Here is a 23,343-nt window from a genome sequence, read left to right as displayed (position 1 = left end):
CAGGATGGGTCTGCTCCTTTCGTGCTTGATTTTGGCATTGAATGACTCACAAGCGTTGTTGCATATGTTATCCACCTTAGGAACCTCACTGAAATACGCCTTAGTCCATGCATCTTTCGGCCACTTGTCTAGATACTCCCAAGCTTTCTGAGTTATCAACTTAACTCTGTTCATATTTCTATTAAATTTATTAGTGGTCTTGGACCTTGCACATTCTCACACCATATCTTTTAACTCAGTGCTTGACCATTGTTTTGAGAAATTGCGCCACAGATGCCACACGCAGAAGCGATGATGGACCCTTGGAAACACCTCCTGAACGACAGGAATTAAACCCTGCATTGTTAATAAAACACGAAAAGATTATCAGTCAATATTGTCCTCAAAAGATATTAATTAAATTAAAATAGTCCCTCAAAAGATATTCATTAAATCAAATCGATACTCAGAATGCCATAAATCATGTCAATATCATCCTTACCTTCTGCATGTCCGAGATGAAGCACCATTTGTTCTTCTTGTAGTCTCCCAGATCCTTGTGCAGTAGTTCCAGGAACCACTGCCAGTTATCCTTATTTTCCGCACTTACAATAGCATAAGCAATCACAAAGATATGATTGTTAGCATCCTGTCCACATGCTGTAAGGATTTGCCCCCCATGTAATGTCTTCAGAAATGTTCCATCCAGTCCTATCAAAGGTCTACAACCTGCCTTAAACCCCCTCTTACAAGCATCGAGACAGACATAGAATCGTTCAAACAGGGGAGGGCTCTCGGGCATGGGGATGACACCAACTTGAATTGTGGATCCGGGATTGCTAGTCAGTAGTTCATTAGCATAGTCCCACACTAACCCGTACTGTGCTATTTCATCTCCCTCAACGACCTTCTTAGCAGCTTTCAAGGCTCTAGTATACACGTGCTGTTCAAATACACGTTACACTTTCTAACAAACTAGTCATAAACCTCTCGGTGCTTCATAGTGGGATGTTTCCTAAGCTTAGGGACTAATTTATTAAGTGTCCATGTTTGGGTGGCAGCTCTATTCTTCCTCCTCCTAGAACATGTGTGATTATCAACCAGAGTTTTAATTTGCCAAGACCTGTCTAGTTTGTTACATGCACAGTATACAACCCATGGACAATCATCACTCTTATAAACAGCTCTAACTCTAACTTTATCATTCTTGACGAATGAAATATTTCTACCCCACTGAATTGTGTAATCCCTAGTGGCTTGCATAAATTCAGACTTTGACTTAAATACCATACTAACCTCAAATTTCAGTTACCCAAACTTAGTTTTCTCATTAAATTGAGGGTATACTGTTGGTGATTCCTCATCAGACTCCAACTATTTACCAGAATCTTCTTAATGCCATGAGTCAGCATCTGAGTCTCCTTCAAGGTCATCATCATCCTCATCTACATCTGCCAAAAAAAATTAGCACATAAGGTAACCAGACCACAAATGCCAAATAAATTAAGTAACCACTAACCCTAAGGAAGTAAGCATACCAGAATCAGAGCTTTGTTCGTCCTCAGAACCCTCATAGCTAGAGTCATCAGTTTCTATTTCTTTGTCTCTTAATCTTGTCTTAGGAGGCCTATGCTTCTCTCTTACTTCAAATTTGGAGTCCTTTCTTCCACTACTATTCCTGTTGTCAGTCTCAGTATCTTTCTCACTGTTATACAGGTTGTCTCCTACAACTTTAGGAGGCTTATACAATTCATCTTCAGTACTCTCATATGAGTCATGAGAGTCACTGTCTTCTTTCTGGATGGGAACTTCTTTCACATGCCTCCCAAATCTGGTCAGTCTACAGCCACTGCCACCGTCTTTATTCTTATTACTATTCCCTTGTGACTTCTTGGCTGTCTCAGATGGTGTATTGGGTTGAGGTGAAACTGCACTGCCCTGACGGGTGACCTTCTTGGGCTGAGAGTGGGATTTCATGGGCTGTGAAGGAACCTTCATGGGCTGCGTTACGTTGTGGCCTGGCTGGGATTGTGGGCCTTCATAGTGGGCTGAGAATTGGGCCTCTTTGCTGGTTTATTGGGCTGAGAGTTGGGCTTCATAGTTGGCTTGTTGGGCTGAGAGATGGGCTGTGGAATTGACTTAGTGGGCACATGGTTTTGTTTCTTAGACTCAGAGTGTCTAGTGGTGGCCATCTTGCCAGGTTCAGAATGGCTAGTCTTTGCTTGGGAAGACTTCTGTTACTTGCTACTTTCTGCTTCCACATTGCCAACACACCCTCAACCATGTTGTCTACTATACATGGCTGTGAAATACAGTGCTCAAGGTAAATATTTATCACATTTTGGTTTCTCCTACAATCTTTACACATTGCAACCAAATCTGTATCTGTAACTAAGCTTCTCAAACCAGAAAAGAGGGACACTCCAGGAGCTTTCCACTAACAGTTTCCAGCTTCAATGTATCCCAACTCCTTATAGTAGCCCCTCACAAAGAACACATCAAGTGTGTCTCTATCAACACCCATCAAGACTTCGGTGGTGTTGAGTTCATATATCATATCTCCCTCAACAGAGTTTTTAAACATTCCACCATGGTGAAAGACAAAAGTCATGGGAGGACCCTCCATCTATAATAACAGAGACAATAATACCATTATCAGACAAAATAAAACATACCAAAACAAACCCTAACCCCAAAACAAACATGCAACAACCCAGTAGAACCATCACTAAAATGGAAGAACCCTACCTAACAAATCATCACAAATGCGAGTAACAACAAACCATTTCAACCCACTCATATCATACAACAACAGTCATGCAAACTCTTACTCACCCCAAACCCTACCCACCATCAGATGAACCTATGACTCACGCCACTACCAAGACATCAACTCCACATAATAACTCAATAAACAAGAAAAACGATTCATCCTTACCTATAAAAATCGAGATGGTTTCCTCCGCTATCAATGTTACTCCAGGAGACGATCACCTCTGTATTCAGTACCGATACTTCTTCCAGGCTATCGGTCTTCCTACGCTGACGAAGGTTGATAGCCTGCTTCAAGTGTTCGGTAAGGCTTAGGGCATACCTTGACGGAGACGACAAGTTTTGGAGCGAAACAGAGTGAGATGCTTGTTGCTAGAGGGGGTGATGGGTTACAACGTTTTGAATCTCTCCTGGACACCAAACGACGTCGTCTCAGCTCCTAGAGGCCATTGATTCAAAACGGCGTCGTTTTGTTACTGTGCCGCACTTAACGGCACACGTCACCCAACGTTAGCCAGCTCAGCGGACGAATTGACGGAAGGACTAACGTGGTCATGTCCGTCATCTTTCGGGGACGATTTTGATTAACTTTATCATTCGAGGACTCATATGGAGAATAAGGTATCTTTCAGGGACGATTTTGAATATTAACTCTACAAAATTATTAAGTTTGTTATTGTTTCGAATATTAGTGGATAAAAATAATAGTTTATCCAAAATTAAATAACTTACAAAACGTGATTTCAAGTACAGGTTAATTTGTAAATATTTTAGGGCTGATGCAAATCAGGTTTATTATTTTGGTAATTAAATTGAATCTAATTGGATTAATAACTAAACTTAAATTGATAAATGAAAATCACAATTATTAGAAAAAATAAATTATTAGATTGAAATAAAAATCAAATTAATATAATATAAATAATAAATTTATTGATTTTACTTTTTAAATCAATTCAAAATATACTGTAAATAATTTTTTTAGTTGTTCAAATGATCCAATTTTCTTATCTATAAATGGAATAGATATTTATATATTTTACTTATATTATAAACGAGATAAGTGATATTATTTTTACTTATTTTATTTATATTATATACAAATATATGTATACCTATTTTGTTTACAATAATATAATATAAAAATATAAATAACTTAAAATAATTTAATTTATTTATTTTAAAAAAATCTCCAAAAATTTAAAAATATGATCTACAACTATTATTACAAGATCCAAATCATATCAATTTTAGCAAAATTTAAGTTATTAAACATAAATCACTTTATGTTTCATAATCAATCTTGACTAAAATTTTTTGGTGACTTTAAATTTTTTTGGTGACTAATCTTGACTAAAATTTATTTTAACAAAATCAATTATAAAACAATAAAAAAAGCATACTCCATATTTTCTATGACTATGGAATTAAATTCAATAGAAGAAATGAAAATCATGCACGAGGTTGTGATTGTACATTTGGCATGAACATAATGAAAAGATGAATAAGACACATGAAGTCATGAACCATTAAAATTTCAATGCAAAAGAGTGGGCGGCGTAGCCTAGATTGTTAAGTGTCACGCAGAGTCTCATGTCACCTTAAAATTCACAAAATTTCAAAATTCATATAGCCAAGTAATTATGTATGCATGCAGCTGTAGCTGTTGTACATGATGTTAGTATTATATATACCCTTAACATTTTTACTATAAAAATTTACATTAGTATCAACCCTCACTCAGATTTCTTGGACTTAATACTTATTTTGAATCATAGTATTATAAATAATAAATCATATTAAAATAACCTTACGATATACTCCAATGCATATGCATATATAATTAACTAAGATAACTTAGATTATACATACATATGATTTGATCACACATGGTTGTGTTACATAGGTGCAAGCTGTGAAAGTGGGGCATTATTATTATATAAACTGCACTGTGCACACTAGACACTTGACACTGCACAAGTCACATTGCAGGACCCTCTCATCTCATGGAATTCAGCGTTACAAACTTCCCCTTATACCCGCACACTAACCTAAGTTAAACTATATTCATTAATTAATCCTGCTCGCTTGCTCCTATTAGTTTATGACTTTATGTTTTCTCTCCCTCTGATTCTTTCTTGCAAGAAAAGAGAACCACCCAACTCATAATAAACTCATAAGCTGCGTGACCGTTTTGAAAAGTTGGAGAGAGAACGAAAACATTGTTGAAATATGATATGAGACAGATCAATCTTACTACTTTGGTCTTAAAGTCTTTGGTTCAGTTCCAACTTCCAACACTACTCCACAGTGTTGTTGTTCACTTTGATTGGTTCTTACCAGATTTTTTTTTTCTTTTAGTTTAACTCAGATGGTATCACAACTGCACAACAAACGGCACAAAATTTCATATAGTTGAGGTACAATTTTATTTTGTGTCTACCTAACAAATTTTTGAGTTTGAACCTACCCGGCTACCCTTATTTTCACCTCATTTGTGTATCCTCCAAAGTTTCTGAAATTTGTTTAAATCCTGTAAGACCCAAAACTTTTGAAAAGTTTTATTACGAGTTAATTTTAATTTATTTATTTATTAAAGATTTTAATTTTAAAAATTATTTTATTAAAACTAACTAAATCAAGTTTTGATAATTAAATTAAAATTTTATCTAATTTTATAATTATTAAATAATTTTTTATATTTAAATTATAAAATTTAATAATTATAAAATAATAAATTTGCTTATGATTAATTATATTTAGTTAAGATTATATTTTAAGAAATTTTATATATAAATTAAGTAATTTTTTATTTATAATTTAGAAATTTAATAATTGGATAATAATAAGAATTTTATATATTTTAAGTTGAATAATTAAATTTTTAACTTTATTTTATGAGTATAAAGAAAATTAATTTTTATTACCTCTAATTATTGAATTAGAATATTTATTTAAAAATAAATTTTAAGTTGATAATCGAATAGTATTTTTTTATAGATATTATTATTGGATTAAAATTTGCTTTTCAATTATTCTATCATCCTAATTTACTAACTCTAAATCTCTAAATTAAAACTCACTAACCTTAATCAAACCCTACTCCCCTCCCCCTCAAATCTGATAGCTATATAAAAATTAAATGTAGCTTTTAAAATGGGCTTCGTTAACCGCGTTCAGTATCGTTGATTTAATTAACTATTATCATCATTCATTTTATCAAATTAACTATTATCATTATTCATTGTATATAGTAACACTCCACACAAACACACCCACACATATACGGAGAGAGATAGATTAAGAGAGAAAGAAAGAAAGAAAGAAAGAAAAAAAAGGGAAGAGAGAAGAGGGAACAGGGAGTGAGAGAACGGGGAGAAGGGTGACCCGAGGAGAAGAGCTTGTCCGCGGCGCCACCATTAAGCCCACCGTCAAGCTTGTCCAGCCTGTCCCATCACCGCAAAGCTTCCGTCGACGCCGCTGCTGAGAGAAGGGAACGACGCGACGCGAGGGGAGTGAGAGAGCTTGTGTCGCCGCCGTTGAAGAACCCTCTGCCACCGAACCTACAACCACGACCAGGAGAGGAAGCCGTCTGAAGCTATTGCCGCCGTCGAAGCTAAGGGTCGCCGTCGAACAGAACGCGAAGAGAGAGAAGGGGGCTCGCGGGCGCAGAGAAGAACGTGATGGTGGTGGGTGGTTACCGTGATGCTGCCACTGCCGTTGCTACCGGAGCTCCTCGTCGCAGTTTTTGCCACTGGGAGTGATCGCCGGAACCACCGCCGGACTGCTGCTACTTGGTCTAGTTTCTTCTTAGTTGCGGTAAGCCCTTTTGCTTCGAAAAGTCCTTTTGTCATTGTTATGTTATTTTAGCTGAGGTTTTGCGGCGTTATTTATTATATGATTGAGTTTCGGTTATTACATGTTGTGATTAGAGTTGCCGTAGTTGCTGGAGGTATGGAGCTGTGGTTATGGTTGCCGCTGCTGCGGGCCAGGGGAAGAACGAGTTTGTGAGGCGTTCTAGAGTTTTCGAGTTTCGACTAGTCGAGGTAGGGGTTTTCTTAAAATCTATTTTATCTTATAGAGTTGTTATAAATAGATATTAATGTGAGAAACATATGTTTATGATTATCCTATGAACATGGTTGTTTGCTCTGAATGACTGATTGCTTGATTGCTTTAGTGGTGTGTGATTGTTGAAAGAGAATTAGTTTGAAAAGTTATTTAGTTGATTATTATGAAAAGTGGTTTTTCCTGGGTTTTGAAGTTGATTTGATAATATAAATGAATGAGCTTTGGAAATGATTTGAGATATGAAAATGAATTAATTTTGGAAGCGGTTTAACTTTGAATTACTTTGATTTTATAAATGATTTAATATTTGAGCTGGTTTAATTTTGAAAAAGATTTATTATTGGAAATGGTTGGATTTGAAAACAACTTGATGTTAGAATTGGTTGAATTTTGGAAAATGATTGAAATTTGGAAATGGTTGAGAAAGGGTTTGAGGAATGTTTGGATGGGAAGGTGGCAGCGTCCGAGTTTTAGAGGAGATGCTGCCGAAATTTTATAAAATTAGAAGTTTCATTTGAAGTAATTAATTAAAAAGATTTGTTTTTAAACATTATATGTTTTAAGATTGATTTATTCATCAAAGAAAGAATTATGTTTTGAATTGGGATTGTTAATGAACGAGATGGAAAGAAGGATGATGAGGATTTTCTTTGAAATACAGTTTTTGAATGAATTTGGAAATGAGATTTGGATTGATGAATGATTATGATGTTGAGAATGTTGAGATATGATCTTTGAATTATTCATATGGCTTATGAATTTGAAATATTTGAGATACGAGGTTTTCTGGATTAAGTGTCGTGGCTTGCCACCATGTGTACCAGGTTGAAAACTCGATACTCTATTGACCCTACGACGTAAGTGTGACCGGGCACTATATAAATTCCTGGGAATGTTACTCCCATTGAGCAATATTGATTATTTGAGAAAAAGCTATGCATAGACTCTTGGGGATGCACGTCGGGAGACAGTCTAAGGACAATTCAGACTTGTCGGGTTGGCTGGATAACCGACAGATGAGCCTTATCAGCTATAAGACAGGCATGCATAATGTGCATTTGTATGCTTTGCTTGGTTTTGAACTTATTTTGGTTTGCCTAATTGCTAAACTGTTCTTAACTGCTACTTGACCTATTTGCTGTAACTGCTACCTACTTGTGCTTTCCTTGTCTGTCTTGCCTGTGTTTGTCCTGGCGTGCTACATTTGAGAATGAACTTTGGTGCTGAATTAATAATTGTTGTTTGATTGCGTGGTTGGTTTCTGATTGAGATTTTCTTATAAGAAAGGAAAGGTTTCGGATTTCTAAAAGATTAAACATTGTTTCTCTAAAAGGTTTTGAACGATTACCTACTGGTTTTTAAAAGATTCATAAGGCAATGATAATCACCGAGTTTGAAAACAGTTTTCTTATTAAATATCTTCTTATGACAACTTTGAAACTCCGTGGTGAGACCATGTGATTAGGTTCTCACCCCCTACAGCTTTACCTTTTTAGGAACCGGATGAAGAAGCATTAAGAAGAGTTATACTGCGTTTGGTTTATATGTTGTTGTGTTAATTAGATTATTTTCTTCCCTCGTCTTTGTTATTACAAGTTTGTAAGAGGGATAGGAGTTGTATGTTTTATATGTATATTATATTATGAGATATTAGGTAAGGAGTCTTGTATATGAATCTATGCCTGCTTGTGTTTTTATTAAGATAAAGTATTTATTTCCGGTTTTTAAAGAAATCAGCGATACAGTGTCGAGTCACAGGCTCCTATTTTAATATTTAGTATGTAAAGTAGTCGTAATACTTCTTGCTATCAGAGTAGCGCAGCCGGAAGCGTGATTTCTGATAGTGAGGGTGTTACAGATCCAGCACTTTTTTCTGGATTATTAGTTACACATTAGCACAACATCAAATAAATTGGTTGGTAGTTGGTACTTATTTGGGTTTGGAGAAATTCAAGATTTTGATCCAATCCCATTTACCATTTGACAATCCACTTTTGTATTATTCACTGCCCATTTTCTATTTTTCTTCATTTAATGTTATTCTGGCATCTCTGGTTTGAGCATTGGATTGTGTTCAGTTCTCTTCTGTTCTTCTTTGACTACAGAATATAGAGACTGAGATCAAAAGGAGGGTGTCTGAAAAGTTAGTATCCGAGGCAATTTTTTTAGAGGGTAATACTCCTTTTTTTAATTATTATATTTTTCAGTTGAGTACCTTTTGGTAATGTCTTTTGGAAATGGAATTTATGCTTGTTATAGGTAAAGGCCAATGAAAGAGAAAGAAGAAGTGGTTCCACCTTCTTTTTTTGCCCCCTTTTTTCATTTTTTTTCATCCACAAACCATAATAGCTTTTATATTATTTTACAGAGGTGGAGCGTTTGGTTTTAGCATGCAAGTAAGAGAGCCACCTCAATAGAAAAACACCTTTGAGAGACAAATCAAAGACATGAAGAAACAGGAAGAACAGTGTAACAGAGAATCTAAGAAGAAGGGTCACATTGTAACTTGGACTCGAGGTAAAAACTTATTCTCTCTATTGCATTTTTTTTTATTGTTTAATAATAGTTCTTTGTCTACTTATGAATCCATTTGCATTTGAATATTGTCTTATGCTTGGTTATGTGAGTTTCAGGAAGATGATATACTGAGAGAGCAGATTGGTATCCATGGAACTGAAAAGTACTAATTCTTCCTCTCCTGGGTTACCATTGTTTTTGCTTCTTTCCTTCCTTGAAGTAACATTAAAATGAGTTCTTGTTATTGCCAAAAAACTATATGCATTTGGGCAATTATTGCTTCTAAATTCAAGGACAAAACGACAAGACAGTGCAGAAGAAGGTGGAGATTTTGAAATGCTTATTGTGTATTTTGAATTTCCTTGATCTTCTGCTTTGTTGTTGTTGTTATTATTATTGTTGTTACCAATCTGATTCTTAAGTAACTAATAAAATATCAGATGGTACACTTACTTGAATTCTGATTTCAAGAAAGGTGGATGGTCACCAGAGGAAGACATGCTCTTATGTGAGGTATATCCATGCTTCCTCTCTCCAAAAGTTAGATTTTCCATTGGAGTTTAACAAGCTTACTTTATTGTATAAGATTAGGAATCTACACAACTTTAAGAACTTGGATTTCAATGAAAAAGTCTACAGAACAAGCTTGATTTGCTACTCTAGTCTATCCATATTTCAGTAAATCTGATTTGTGGCTTTAATTTCCTGCAATTTTCTTTGCAGGCTCAAAAATTATATGGCAACAGATGGACAGAAATAACGAAAGTGGTTTCAGGAAGGTAACAAAAGTCATTCTCCTCTTCATGCACATTCAGAATGGAAATTGTGTGAACATTCAAATCTTATTGATCATGCTTTGTATGCAGAACGGATAATGCTGTGAAAAATCGCTTCTCTATGCTCTGCAGAAAGAGGCAAAAATATGAAGCTTTAGCTAAAGAGAACAGCATTTCATCACACATCAATTCAAATAACAAGAAAATTGTTTTCCAACATGCTTATAATACAGATGCAACATCAGAATCTGCTATATCTATCAAGAAAATGAGGTAAAGTACGGTTTATGAATCCCAATACACAAATTTACAAAGAATGATGCTAAAATATTCTCCTATTGTAATGCAGGAGGGCTCATATCACAGATGATGGAGGGAAGATCAAGTTTGGAGATAGATCACATTTGCGAAATGGAACTTCGATAAATCAGCATCCAAGGACACCGTTCGCATTATTAGCTCAAAACTCATAAAACATAAACAATTTGCTAGACGAGCTTCAAATTTGCAATGCCAAGTTTAGTAGTTCTGGGAACTATCTCCAAATTGAATTTTATTAGTTACATACATAACATGATTCTCAAATTTTGAAACCTAAAGCATAAAACAAGTTGCAGTTAAGATGTTCAGCAAACGGAACTTTGGCCATCCTCCTATTCTAATATTAAACTGGTTTATTATGCCTTTGCAGCTCAAAATAATAAAACTCAAGGAACATTCCTAAAAAGGGATGACCCAAAAATAGATGCATTAATGCAACAAGCAGAGTTGCTTAGCTCACTAGCTCAAAATATTGATACAGAGGACATGGACCAAAGTCTTGAAAACACGTGGAAGGTGAACCTCCATAATCTCTTGGCCTGTATTGTTTTGATTTTGAGCATTGAGCACGTTATGTTTTTGTCAAAATTGAAATATGTAGTTGGTTTCATGAGAACAGCCTCTAGTAGAGACAACATATTTCTAGTCTCTAATAAAAGTTCAGCATCAACAGAACCAAAGCAGAATCATAGAAGTCACATTTGTAGCATCAAAATGTAACTGTAAAGTACTAGGCATTTCATATTCATATACTTTCCAGAACATCTGCAATTTCTCTAGTCATGAAGATGGCAAGAGACATGAATCATTAAAGGAAGTTGACCTTGCCTTTAAGAAGTCTGAAGTAACTGTCATTCTTGAGCAGATATGAGAAATGCCATTACTTTGTAGAGTTCAAGTGACACTACTTTGGATTGGTGCTAGGTTCTTCAAGAGTTTTTGAACCGAACCAAAGAAGCAAACAACCCGAAATGCAAGATTCAAGGTTTAAAAGCTTGCTGATCTTAAAAATATGGTTGAAGACTTGAGTAGTAATGAGGGAGGCCAGCCATGTTGGAGGTACTTTAAAGACTTTAAAAATATAATTTCCTGTATGCTTAACAAGAATACTAATATTTTTTAAATATGATTCAGGCAAATGGATCTGTATGAAGACTCTCCAGCCAGTTCTGAATACAGTACAGGATCAACTATCCTCCCTCTCTCAGCTGGTGACATTATGGAACACTCTTCACACCGGGATATAGAAACTGAAATGAAAACCACACAAATTGAAGATAAGAAAGAAGTAGATGGATGTGAGAGTGGTGTTCTAGTTACTGCAACCCTGGATCAAGGTAACATAATTCATTATTAAGAATGAAAATTCTATCATTTTTCTAAAGTATATTACTTTTTCTCCTTCATGTATTAATACCCTTATCATTTTAATGAACCAAAATGCTAATAAGATATACATATTTCCATAGTAGATATGCTGCTGAATTCAGAAGAACAAATAAACACTGATAGCGCTGTTTTTGTCTCATCAAGAGTGGAGTTTGGTTCCCCTATTCAAGTAACTCCGATATTCAGATCTTTGGCTGCAGGGATTCCCAGCCCACAATTTTCGGAAAGTGTAAGTTACCCAAACACCTTGGGATTGAACAATTTTAAGACCAACAGAAATACTATCACAGTAATAGTAACAACTAACAAGTATGAATATACTGTTAATAACATTATATATTTGGAAACCCCACTGAACCAATGTTCCTATAAAATCAATAATCAATATGAATCAGAAGCAGGACTTCGAGAAAGCTATTAAATTATCCATTCCAGCAGTAACATGATAATGCGGTGCAATTTAGGTGTGGTGTTGGATAGGTTTTAATGTAAGGGAGTGGAAGTTGATAGATGATATCAGCATCTGCAATTATACAAGACAGACATATGCATTGCTTAAATCATAATTAAGCTAAACTCTAGAACAGAAGGACTAAATACATAGCCATGAAGCATATTTTGTTATCTCCTCCTAATTAGTTTCATCTGTATACTTGCTATGAGCAATTAGCTAATTAGTCGTTACCCTTTTTCTTGTCATGCATTCCAATTTATCAAAGTTTGAAGCTAGACTAACCATTTGTTCTTGAACTTCTTTCAGGAAAGGAACTTCTTAAGGAAAACACTAGGAGTGGAGTCTCCATCTCTCAACCCAAGTGCTCAACCATCACAACCGCCACCCTGCAAAAGAGCCCTACTAGACAGTTTACAATCCTAGATCCCAATATCCATAGGTTATTTTCCCCTTTCTAAATCCTTGACATCCTTCTTTGCCTAGTTTGAGAAACATTTAAATTTTATTCTGCCCTAAAACTTTGAAAGGCATACCCTTGGCAAGAATGTAATGGTATGTTCTTGCCATCTTCAACATATCTAACAATATCCTTCCCTTCACTCAAGGGTTACCTCCTAGATAATGGCACCAAAAATCAGTGTGCTTTTAGAGTGTGATTCTTTGGTTTGTCTTCTTTTCACATTATTCTGGGTTTGTTTTTCTCCAATCCAGCATTTTGCCTTTTTTTTATGTACAGAGCCTGGTGTGTTATCATTAGTTATCTTGCGCATATGTATACATTGGCATATCGCCTTTCCTACTACATATAATGAACAAAAACATAAAGAGAAAAGTTGCAAAAAAAAAGGGGGAAAAGAAGTGTGTAATAGAGGATTTTCATTAATTACTTGGAACCTAGATTCTTATTTGTTTGTTTTTGGTGTGCATAGATTATAGAATAAATTATCTTCCCCCTTTTTTTTGTTTCTGATGTACCGAAACTTAAGTATAATTGAGTGGTATTTTGGTTTTGGTGTGCTCAATGTTGTATCTATTTCTTACACAACCAAATCTAGAGAATTCTTCAAACAAGTAATCCCAATTAGGCATAAACAAATTCTCTCACTCTCTGAACATGAAAACAGACATGTACATTGTGCTTTCATACAGAAGAAGAAAAAAGGGTTCTAGACAAAATTATGTACTTACATAAGATAGAGGGACCCTGTGTTGTGTTGTGGCAGATTCATGCTGCATGCAGATTGCAGAGCTTTCCTTCATGGAGTGCTTGATGAGTTAATTAGTTCCATGGCTGTTGATGGTGGTTGTGAAGTGGAATCCAGAAGGCATTACATAACAAAATATAATGATGAATATGAAAAAGGCATTAGCTCATAAAGAAGGAGGGAACAATCTACAAAATAAAGCGCCTTCCTTTACTCTTAACTTTCTTCATTAAAGGCAAACTGCACCTATGACTTTTTTGACTACACAGTCAACACTTTTAGTGAGTTTTTTGAAAATCTGTAGTGCTCTTCATATAATTCCATGCAAGTATGCAATTTCAAGGGTGAGAAATTTAGATAAAATTTTTAACTTTTAGTATAAAAAAAGTGCTTTTTCAATCAATCCTGCAGCACTCTCTATCCAACAAAAGGGTCTTTTTAGCAACATACTTGTCATTTGAGAATTCTAAAGTGATGCTACGAGCTAATTCTATCTAATTGTTCCCTTCATTAAGTATTTTCATTGACTTGCAATTACTATTATTTACAATTTTCAATAGATTTTTTTTTGGTGTCACAAATTCAAAGTCTAGATTTAAGTTACAGTTACACAATTGATCTTGCTTGCGAAATAGAGGTGATAACTGAGTTATGTCCTCAGAGGCTGAACGTCCAACTCTTGAGTCCGAGCTTTTCCTTTGTGTTGTGGTGTGAAAGTACGAGCTATAAAGATGAGGGAGAGTATACCTGCAAAGGCACTCTGAAACTTAAGTCAGTATATTATCTTGTTCGAATGATCTTAAAAGAACACTTTACCTTGCTTTATATTGTAGGCTATTTTTCCGTTACGCTTTTGGTATTAAGGTCGTTTATGAAAAGGCGAATAACGTCTCTTCTCATATACTGTTATATCATCGGTTATGGTGGAAGCACTTATTTGACCGAGTTATGACTCATGAATGGACGAGCTTATAACAGATTATACCGAGTTATAGCTCATGAATGGGTGGGCTCATAACGGACCACGCCGAGTTATAGCTCATAAGTGGGCGAGTTTGTAACGGATTTCACCGAGTTATATCTCATTTATTATAACCATATCACAGCCCCCAAGCTTGGCCTGCGAAAAGTTTTTAATGAAGCAGATTGAGCTTATTAAGGAGTTATAACTCGGTGAGATAGGTTGTTGAGTGAGCCCCCAGTTCAACTTACTTCATTAAAAATTCTTCATGTTTGTGACGTGGGGAGTCGTGTTGTTGTTTTTGGTGAGGAGAGAGAAAGAGTAGTGGATCATTAAAGTCTCTTATTTTCCCAAAGCAAATGCACCGTTTGATGTGATTGAGGAAGCAATTACCTTTACAATGTGGTTAAGTGAATGGTTTGGGAACTGAGTTGCTTATCCCTGACCCTTGGTGTTTCTTCTTTGAAAACAGAATGAGTAAAAGAGGTATGCATGGTTTTTATTTTATTTTGTAATTTTTCGTCTTCTTCTTCCTTCTTTGTTTTTGCTTTTGGTTCTGGGTTTGGTTATGGGGTTTGAGAAGGAGAAGAAAAGGGAGATTGATTAGTCCTATGACTGGGTTAGTGAGGATGTGAAGGGTCGGGTGTCTTTGTTTCGGGATGATGCGGCTGTGAAGGAGGTTGATGTTGGCAGAATCGTGAGGCCAGGGTCTGGGGTTCAGGTGGAGTTGCTGCCATGCAGTAGTGAGGATAGGATTTATCATAGGGGGCAGCGGTTTGAGTATTTTTATATGCATAGTTGTGTGTTGGAAGAACTGAGAGTGAGGCTGCCATTTACAGTGTTTGAATGTCAAATTTTGAAGCAATTAAACTGTGCTCCTTCACAATTGCATCCAAATGGTTGGGCATTTCTGCGTTGTTTCGAAATACTGATGGAATTTCTTGAGGAGGATCCTTCTGTAGATTTGTTTTTTTCTTTGTTTCAAGCTAAAGAAGTTTGGAAAGGGGGTTGGGTTAATCTGAACAGTACTCCTGGGTTTGGTATCTTCAAATTATATAAGTCTTCTTTCAAGGACTTTAAGGAGATGTATGTGAAGGTGAGGAATGTTGAAAAAGAGTTTTCTTTTTATATTGACGAGTTCTTGGCTGAGAGGTTTTTCTTTTGGTGGTGCTCAGAACCCCAGAATATACTCGGGGCTGAAGTTATAACTCCGAGAAATGTGTGTATAATTGAGTTTTTGGTGGAACAAATTGATCGGAAAGATTTGATCTCCATGTTTGAACTGTTAAAGTGGGAGGAAAATAGGGCTGCTGTGGTAGATTATATGGGTGAGTTGTGTATATGTGTTAGTGATTTACTTGTGTATTTGAGCCTTACTGAGCTGCTGTTTTTCTTTTTGAATTTGCAGGTGGTAAGTATCCGGGGGTGTCAGCTGCTTCACTTAGGTTGCGTTTTAAAAGTAAGAACTTGGAGAAAGAGGTGTCGTCGTCCAATCGCGAAAAAGGTGGTGGAGCTGGAGAATTTAGTCAACCTCGTCAGGGTCGGAGGAAGGTGATTGGAAAGAAGAGGAAATCGAGCGTGGTCGATGTGTCCAAGGATACTAGCGAGAAGGAATAAAGGGTTTCTTTAGAGGAGATTCAAACTTTTGTTGTGAATCAGAAAAAGCTACATGAAATGACCGAACATAGTAAGGGTATATCTGTATGGGGGAAGGAGTATCCCTATATGGCTGTTCCCGATGAGCATTGTCAGTCTGAAGCTGACGTATCGTTGGCGAATGAGGTTGGCGAAATGGCTGTTGGTCAGTATATGCAGGTAATGTTTTGTTATGGTTGTTTTGTTTGCTGGGAGTTACTTGTATATTTTATTATTTTTTGTTGTGGTTTGTAGGTGATTGGTTTGAGGTTAGCTAGTTTAGGTCGTAGTCAAGAGCTGAAGCATAAAAAGGTGTTGGTGGAGAAGAATGAGGTTTTGCTGTTGAAAGAAGAGTTGAGTAAGTCTAAAGGTGCTGTTGCTGAACTCCAGAATAAGTTGGCTGAAACTGAAAAACAATTGAAGGAGACCAAAGAGAACTATGCTAAAGATTTTGAGGATTTGAAAAAGAAATAGGCTAACTTGGCGAGCATGGAAGCTCGGTTGATTGAGGTAACTGCGAAGCTTAAAGAAATGGAGAAGAAAAAGGGTGATGAGATTTTAGATTCGTTTGTTGAGGATTTCGAGAGGGCGTCTTTACAGGCGAAGTTCCTTGTGCCTGATGCTGATCTGTCTGAGATGGACCCTGGGAAGATTGTCCGAGATGGTAAAATGGTTGAGGACGATGGCGTTGCCGAGGATGAGGCAGAGAATGTTTAAGATATTATTGTAATTGTTTTAGTGCTGTTTATGTTTGTCTCTGTTTTGATGTTTTGATTTGGCGAAGACTTATTGATATTTGCTAAATAATTATCTGCTATTTTGTAGCCTGCTAATAGAGTTTGTTTGACTTGTTGTTTATTTGTGGCCAATTTGGATTTTAAATGTTAGGCCTTTGCGTAATTGATGGGAATGTTCCGTTAAGAATATCCCTGTTAGAGTTTGCCGATAATGTTCGGATTGAAATTAGGCGAGGATACTCGTCTTTTTGAAATCATAGATAAATCTGTATCTTATGATATTTATTGTAAAAGCAATCATAGGAATGATATAGTGAGAAAGTTGTTATATAAGAAAGAGTGAAATAGACTTTATTCACATAGTAATATTGGCAATCCTTTGGATACAAAGGTTCAGGTAGGCTAGCCTCATTAAAACCTCTCCAAGCAAAACCCTTTAGGGATAAAATCTTGGTAGTAGGAAAAAGAGTACAAGCCTGTCCCTGAGTTTTAACTATAGAATTTCTTTAAGGAAGATACATTCCAAGTGTTGGGTAGGATTGTACCATTTAGAGTTTCTAGTTTATATGCTCCATTGCCGAGGACTTGTGTGACTCGATACGGCCCTTCCCAATTTGCGGCGAGCTTGCCATGCGATGGTGGACGTCGCGCGAGCTCTTTCTTTCGAACGACCAAGTCTCCTTTTTCGAATGTTCGGCTTCTGACCGATTTATTGTAGCGTCGAGATAATGTTTGCTGTGCGGCACGTTGTCTGAGTGTGGCTATATCTCGGATCTCTTCAATGATGTCTAACTCGGGTCGCCGAGCTTGATCATGTTCGCCGAGCTGTGTCCTAATTGAGCTTTGGGAGATTTCTAGTGGTATCATTGCTTCAGATCCATAGACAAGTCGGAACGGCGTCTCTTTTGTTGATGATTGGGGTGTTGTATTATATTCCCATAGGACTTCAGGTATAAGGTCGGCCCATAGCCCTTTTGCGTCGCCCAGCTTCTTCTTGAGTGCGTGCAAGATCACTTTATTTGCTGCCTCTGCTAGTCCATTCGTCTGAGGATGTTCAACAGAGGCGAAATGTTGTTTGATTTTGAGGTTCTATAAAAAAGATTAAAATTTCTGATCGGCAAACTGGCGACCATTGTCAGTTATGATATGACGAGGAATGCCGAAACGGCAAATAATGTTCTTCCAAACAAAAGATATTACTTGTTGTGATGTTATTTTAGCTAAAGGTTGGGCCTCGACCCATTTTGAGAAGTAGTCAATTCCAACTATAAGAAATTTTACCTGGCCCGACGCCGTAGGGAACGGGCCGAGAATGTCTAATCCCCATTGGTTGAAAGGCCATGTGACATCGCTATGATGCATATCCTCTGCTGGAATGTGGATGGTTGGGGTGTGCTTCTGGCAATTTATACAGGTCCTAACCTTGTTTTGACTGTCTTGTTTTAGTGATGGCCAGAAGAAGCCGGCACGGAGGATTTTTGAGGCTAGGCTCCGAGCTCCTGTGTGTGTTCCGCAGATCCCCTCATGTGCCTCCGATAGTGCTATTTCGGCTTCGGATCTGCTAAGGCATTTGAGTAAAGGGCAAGTGTATCCTCGTCTGTATAAGGCTCCGTTCAGTAATGTGAAAAAGGTGGCTTGACTTCGGAACCTTTTGACATTCCCAATGTTGTCTAGAATGTTGGATGTTTGTAAATAATTTATGAAATATGTCTGCCAATCACTTTTCTGAGTAACACTTAGCACTTTTGTCAGGCCAACACTGGGAGATTTTAGAGTAAATTGATGTAATGTAGATATCTCGGACTGAGTACTGCCGAGCTTGGATAAAATATCGGCTCTTTGGTTTTGTTCTCTTGGTATGTGTTGTATTTCAAACTTTTTAAATTGTGAAATTAAATCTTTGACTAATAGTAAATATTTAGATAGAAGAGGGTCTCTTACTTGAAACAGGTCGTTTACCTATTGAACAACCAACAAGGAGTCACAATATACCTTGATTGTGTGGATTTGAAGATCTAAACAAAGCCGAAGTCCTACGACCAGGGCTTCATACTCAGATTGATTATTGCTGGCTTTAAAAGATAGGTGTAAGGAATGCTCGAGGATGGAACCATCGTCGGCTTCGAGTCGTATTCCAGCGCCGCATCCTTCTTTGTTGGATGAGCCATCTATGTACAAGGTCCATTGTTTTGTGTGGTTATCTTCTGATGGTATTGTAAGCTCTGCAATAAAGTCGGCTAAAAATTGCGATTTTATTGCCCCTCTGGACTGATATCTGATGTCGAACTCAGATAGTTCGATTGACTATTTTATAAGTCTCCCTGCAATGTCGGGCTTGTGTAGCACTTGTCGTAGTGGGTGATCTGTTCTGACATTGATGACATGACTTTGAAAATACGATCAGAGTCTTCGTGCTGAGACGACTAATGCTAAGGCCAGCTTCTCTATTCTCAGATAATTAAGCTCGGCATGGTGGAGTGTTTTGCTGACGAAGTAGACTGGTTGCTAAATTTTGCTTCTTTCTGTGACAAGAGCCGAGCTTATTGCCCAATCAGTAACTGATAGGTACAGAAATAAATCTTCCCCTTGGAGGGGCTTCTGTAGAATCGGCGGTTGCGAGAGAGTTGTTTTTAGTGTGTTAAAAGCTCTTTCGCAATCGTCGGTCCACTGAAATTTGTTTTTCTTTTTAATTGTTTGGAAAAAAGGATTAGACTTTGAAGCTAAAAAAGGTACAAATCTTGATAATGCAGCAAGCCTTCCTGTGAGGCGTTGTACTTCTTTTATAGTCTTAGGACTTGTCATATCCAAAACTGCTCGGCATTTGTCCGGGTTTGCCTCGATGCCCCTGTTTGTTAATAAAAATCCCAAAAACTTACCACCTTGTACTCCAAAAGCGCTTTTTTTCGGGTTCAGGCGCATGTTGTAATGGCGTATCTGGGCGAATATTTCTGTTAAGTCGTCAATATGGTTACTGCCGACTTTTGTTTTGGCGACCATATCATCAACATAAACTTCGATGTTTCTGCTGATTTGTTTGGCGAAAACTTTATCCATAAGATGTTGGTAAGTTGCTCCTGCATTCTTTAGTCCAAAAGGCATAACCTTATAACAGTAGTTTCCGAAGTCAGTAATAAAAGTTGTTTTACATTGATAAGAGGGATGCATAAGTATTTGGTTGTACCCTGAATAGGCATCCATGAAACTTAAGGTAGCGTAACCGGAAGCGTTATCTACCAAAGAGTCTATGGATGGTAAAGGATACGAATCATTTGGGCATGCTTTGTTTAAATTAGTAAAATCGACGCACATGCGCCACTTACCATTTTGTTTCCTTACCATAACCACATTGGTGAGCCAGGTGGTAAATCTGATCTCTTTGATGAATTCGGCACTTATCACTTTTTGTGTTTCTTCCAACGACGCTTTTCGTTTTTCCTCGCCGAGTTTTCTTTTCTTTTGCTGCACAGGTCTCGCAGATGAGTTTATAGCTAGTTTATGGCTGATGATTTGTGGGTCTATGCCAGGCATATCTGAAGGTTTCCATGCAAATAGGTCAGCTTGCTTTTGTAGGAAGGTGGTGACGGCGTTTAGTTCCTCTTTGCTTATTGAGTTACCTACAAAAGTGAACTTGTTAGCGTCATTGTTGAAATAGACCTTCTGTAAGTCATCGGACGGAGTTGGCCTTTCCCGAAAGTCGGTTCTTGGATCTAGGTCGGCTAATGCTGAGCTATTGTGTGTGAGATCGACATTGTTAACTTGCTGTTTTGAATAATTTTGGAACTTCATGCCGATGTTGTAACAGTGCCGAGCTTCCTTATGATCTCCATGGATTGTGACGACATGATCGTCCTGCAAAGGGAACTTAACACACAGGTGAACTGTAGAAACAATGGCGCCGAACTTGTTTAAGAAAGGGCGGCCAAGGATAATATTATATGGACTGAAGCAATCTACTACTAAATATTGAATATCACAAGTTTTTGAAAGAGGATGCTCACCCAGTGTGGTTTGTAACCACACTGACCCTATTATTGGGACCCGTTTACCTGAGAAACCGACCAGATCTCCCCCTGTTGATTGGAGAATGTTGTTACTGAGCTTCATTTTTTGAAATGTTGAGTAGAATAGAACGTCGGCACTACTTCCAGGATCCAGCAGTACTTTTTTTACCAGTAGATCTCCCAACTGAAGAGTTATAACTACGGGGTCATCCAAGTTCTGTATACTAGAGTTGTAGTCTGCTTGTGTAAATGTGAGCTGCGGTAGTTGTGTTGGATTTTCTATTTCGTTTTGTGGTCCTTCTAACGAGCATATTGCTCGGAATGACCTTTTTCTCGCCGAGTTTGAGGAGCCTCCACTTGCGTATCCTCCTGAAATATAATTAATGACTCCTCGTGGCTTTTCATAATTGTTCGCCGCTACCTTCTCTTTTCCTCGGTACTGTTGTTCTGATGAATCTTCATTCCTGGAAGGTGTGGAACGTTTTTGGATGTGACTTCCGATGTACTTATTGAGATGGCCTTGCCGAGCTAAGCGTTCTAAGAGGTCCTTTGCTATTACACAGTCATTAGTGGTGTGGCCGTGCTTCTGGTGGAAGGCACAATATTTGGATTTGTCTATGTTCTTAGTGTCTTGGTAGGTGCCGGCCTTTCTTGGTGGCTTCATGAGTTTTGAATTTAGAATCTCTTTGATGATATCCTCTCGCTTAGTGTTAAACTGCGTATAAGAGTCAAAACGAGGGGTTAGTTTAAAACCTTTCTTACTATTTGGAGTTTTATTGTCGTCTCTGTAGCTTGTTTTATCATACTTCCGAGCTTGTCTGAGCTCCTCGATATCGATTTGTCCCTTGGCTTTTTCCCGGAACTCGGCCAGGGTTTTGGGCTTGGCTACCGCAATAGTTTCTTGGAACTTTCCAGGTCGGAGGCCGCTTTTGATTGCGTGCAAATGGAGGTCGGGTAAACTGATGGCGACTTTGGTGAAGCGAGTCATATAGTCCTTCAGACTTTCGTTCTTCCCCTGCTTGATAGTGTTCAGATAGTCAGAGTCATGCAGATATATTGCGGATCCGGCGAAGTGTTCTTCAAACAGCTTGGCCAGTTGCTGAAATCGTGAAACAGAACCTGCAAGCAAAGCACACAACCAATCAAGTGCAGGACCGTCTAAATAATTTGGAAAACAACGGCATAAAACAGTGTCGGATGCACCGTTGACGATCATTATTGATCAGAACTTTTTGAGGAATTTCTTCGGGTCTCCGAGCCCATCATAAGGTGTGAGGGTTAGTGGCAGGGTGAATCTCTTTGGCAATTCAAAGTTCATCACTTCTTCCATGAAGGGTCCTACAAGTTCATTGAACTCTTCTTTTTCATCCTCAGGATGAATTACATCAGCTCGGATAGTCTCCGAGACATGAGAGGGCTGGGAATGATGCTCATTATCCTCTGGCTACTGGTGATGAGTGTCGTTATGTTCTATCCGAACATGGTTCAGTTCAGCAATTTGAGCAGCCATTATTTGGTTTTCGTCAGTTATTCGTTGATTAGCTTGTTGTAGCTCGGCTACCATCCGCATGAGTTCGGATAGTAAAGGAGGTGGTACGTCAGCCATGAGTACGAGCGAAAACAATGGGACCAAAAGAGAAAATTCTATATTTTCGGCCCCACGGTGGGCGCCAATTGATCTTGCTTACGAAATAGAGGTGATAACCGAGTTATGTCCTCAGAGGCTGAACGTCCAACTCTTGAGTTCGAGCTTTTTCTTTGTGTTGTGGTGTGAAAGTACGAGCTATGAAGAGGAGGGGGAGTGTACCTGCAAAGGCACTCCGAAGCTTAAGTCAGTATATTATCTTGTTCGAATGATCTTAAAAGAACACTTTACCTTGCTTTATATTGTAGGCTATTTTTCTGTTACGCTTTTGGTATTAAGGTCGTTTATGAAAAGGCGAATAACGTCTCTTTCTCATATACTGTTATATCATCGGTTATGGTAGAAGCACTTATTTGACCGAGTTATGACTCATGAATGGACGAGCTTATAACGGATTATACTGAGTTATAGCTCATGAATGGGTGGGCTCATAACGGACCGCGCCGAGTTATAACTCATAAGTGGGCGAGTTTGTAATGGATTTCACCGAGTTATATCTCATTTATTATGACCATATCAACAATCATATGTTATCATAGAACTTTATGAGACAATTATCTTAGGGGACTGTGTTTTAGTTTAACTGTTGTAAAAGAATTAAAGAAATGATCTTTTACATATTTAATTTAATACCACAAATAAGTAATAACACAAGTAAATATTTTTTTTGAGTTTGTATTTCCATAAAAGATTTTAGTGTATTTAAAGTTGAATATGTACATAACAGCATAACGCATTATCCCAACTGTAATAATCATTGGTTTAAGTAACAAAAATTGAGTTAATATCAATAAAGAAAATACAGCCGATTAAAAATTATTTAAGTTAATCTCCGAGGCATGTAATAAGAGTCATACAGAGAATCCTGATATGAGATACA

The 23,343-nt window shown here is 37.4% G+C and overlaps 3 protein-coding genes across 9 annotated transcripts; 1 reads left to right on the top strand and 2 right to left on the bottom strand.

Annotated features, from left to right (window-relative positions):
* Nucleotides 1-216: 216 nt before the first annotated feature.
* LOC112729890 (uncharacterized) lies at nt 217-1,269 on the bottom strand. Its single transcript, XM_025780030.1, has 3 exons — nt 967-1,269; nt 482-922; nt 217-336 (listed from the first exon to the last, which is right to left on the bottom strand). Exons 1-3 carry the CDS (start codon nt 1,267-1,269, stop codon nt 217-219), a joined length of 864 nt encoding a protein of 287 aa, XP_025635815.1.
* A 4,742-nt stretch (nt 1,270-6,011) lies between these two features.
* On the top strand, nt 6,012-13,301 carry LOC112727236 (transcription factor MYB88-like). Of its 7 annotated transcripts, none has more exons than XM_072209124.1 (15): nt 6,012-6,570; nt 6,684-6,797; nt 7,647-7,863; nt 8,928-8,994; nt 9,191-9,339; nt 9,456-9,661; nt 9,780-9,852; nt 10,063-10,118; nt 10,206-10,388; nt 10,465-10,632; nt 10,807-10,952; nt 11,361-11,495; nt 11,571-11,773; nt 11,909-12,054; nt 12,586-13,301. In XM_072209124.1, exons 6-10 carry the CDS (start codon nt 9,570-9,572, stop codon nt 10,586-10,588), a joined length of 528 nt encoding a protein of 175 aa, XP_072065225.1. In that variant the 5' UTR covers nt 6,012-6,570; nt 6,684-6,797; nt 7,647-7,863; nt 8,928-8,994; nt 9,191-9,339; nt 9,456-9,569; the 3' UTR covers nt 10,589-10,632; nt 10,807-10,952; nt 11,361-11,495; nt 11,571-11,773; nt 11,909-12,054; nt 12,586-13,301. The 7 variants fall into 7 exon arrangements, with proteins under 7 accessions (XP_072065225.1, XP_072065224.1, XP_072065227.1 ...); XM_072209123.1 differs by having other exon boundaries at nt 11,906-12,054; XM_072209126.1 differs by having other exon boundaries at nt 11,302-11,495.
* Nucleotides 13,302-19,322: 6,021 nt separating this feature from the next.
* LOC140176681 (uncharacterized) lies at nt 19,323-22,034 on the bottom strand. Its single transcript, XM_072208219.1, has 2 exons — nt 20,138-22,034; nt 19,323-20,047 (listed from the first exon to the last, which is right to left on the bottom strand). The coding sequence occupies exons 1-2, from the start codon at nt 22,032-22,034 to the stop codon at nt 19,323-19,325; spliced, it is 2,622 nt and encodes an 873-aa protein (XP_072064320.1).
* Nucleotides 22,035-23,343: the final 1,309 nt, after the last annotated feature.

This window comes from Arachis hypogaea, chromosome 12 (genome assembly GCF_003086295.3).
Source record: "Arachis hypogaea cultivar Tifrunner chromosome 12, arahy.Tifrunner.gnm2.J5K5, whole genome shotgun sequence".
NCBI classification, from domain to species: Eukaryota; Viridiplantae; Streptophyta; class Magnoliopsida; order Fabales; family Fabaceae; genus Arachis; species Arachis hypogaea.
This window is presented reverse-complemented; position numbering and strand designations above follow the sequence as displayed.

Coding starts and splice junctions, on each gene's coding strand:
- LOC112729890 (XM_025780030.1), bottom strand. CDS start 1,269: ATGGTATTTAAGTCAAAGTCTGAATTTATGCAAGCCACTAGGGATTAC. Junction 923..966: donor CCACTATGAAGCACCGAGAG/GTTTATGACTAG, acceptor GTATTTGAACAG/CACGTGTATACTAGAGCCTT. Junction 337..481: donor TCATCTCGGACATGCAGAAG/GTAAGGATGATA, acceptor TTAACAATGCAG/GGTTTAATTCCTGTCGTTCA.
- LOC112727236 (XM_072209124.1), top strand. CDS start 9,570: ATGAGTTCTTGTTATTGCCAAAAAACTATATGCATTTGGGCAATTATT. Junction 10,119..10,205: donor ACGAAAGTGGTTTCAGGAAG/GTAACAAAAGTC, acceptor CTTTGTATGCAG/AACGGATAATGCTGTGAAAA. Junction 10,389..10,464: donor ATATCTATCAAGAAAATGAG/GTAAAGTACGGT, acceptor ATTGTAATGCAG/GAGGGCTCATATCACAGATG.
- LOC140176681 (XM_072208219.1), bottom strand. CDS start 22,034: ATGATCGTCAACGGTGCATCCGACACTGTTTTATGCCGTTGTTTTCCA. Junction 20,048..20,137: donor TATGGTAAGGAAACAAAATG/GTAAGTGGCGCA, acceptor ACTCTTTGGTAG/ATAACGCTTCCGGTTACGCT.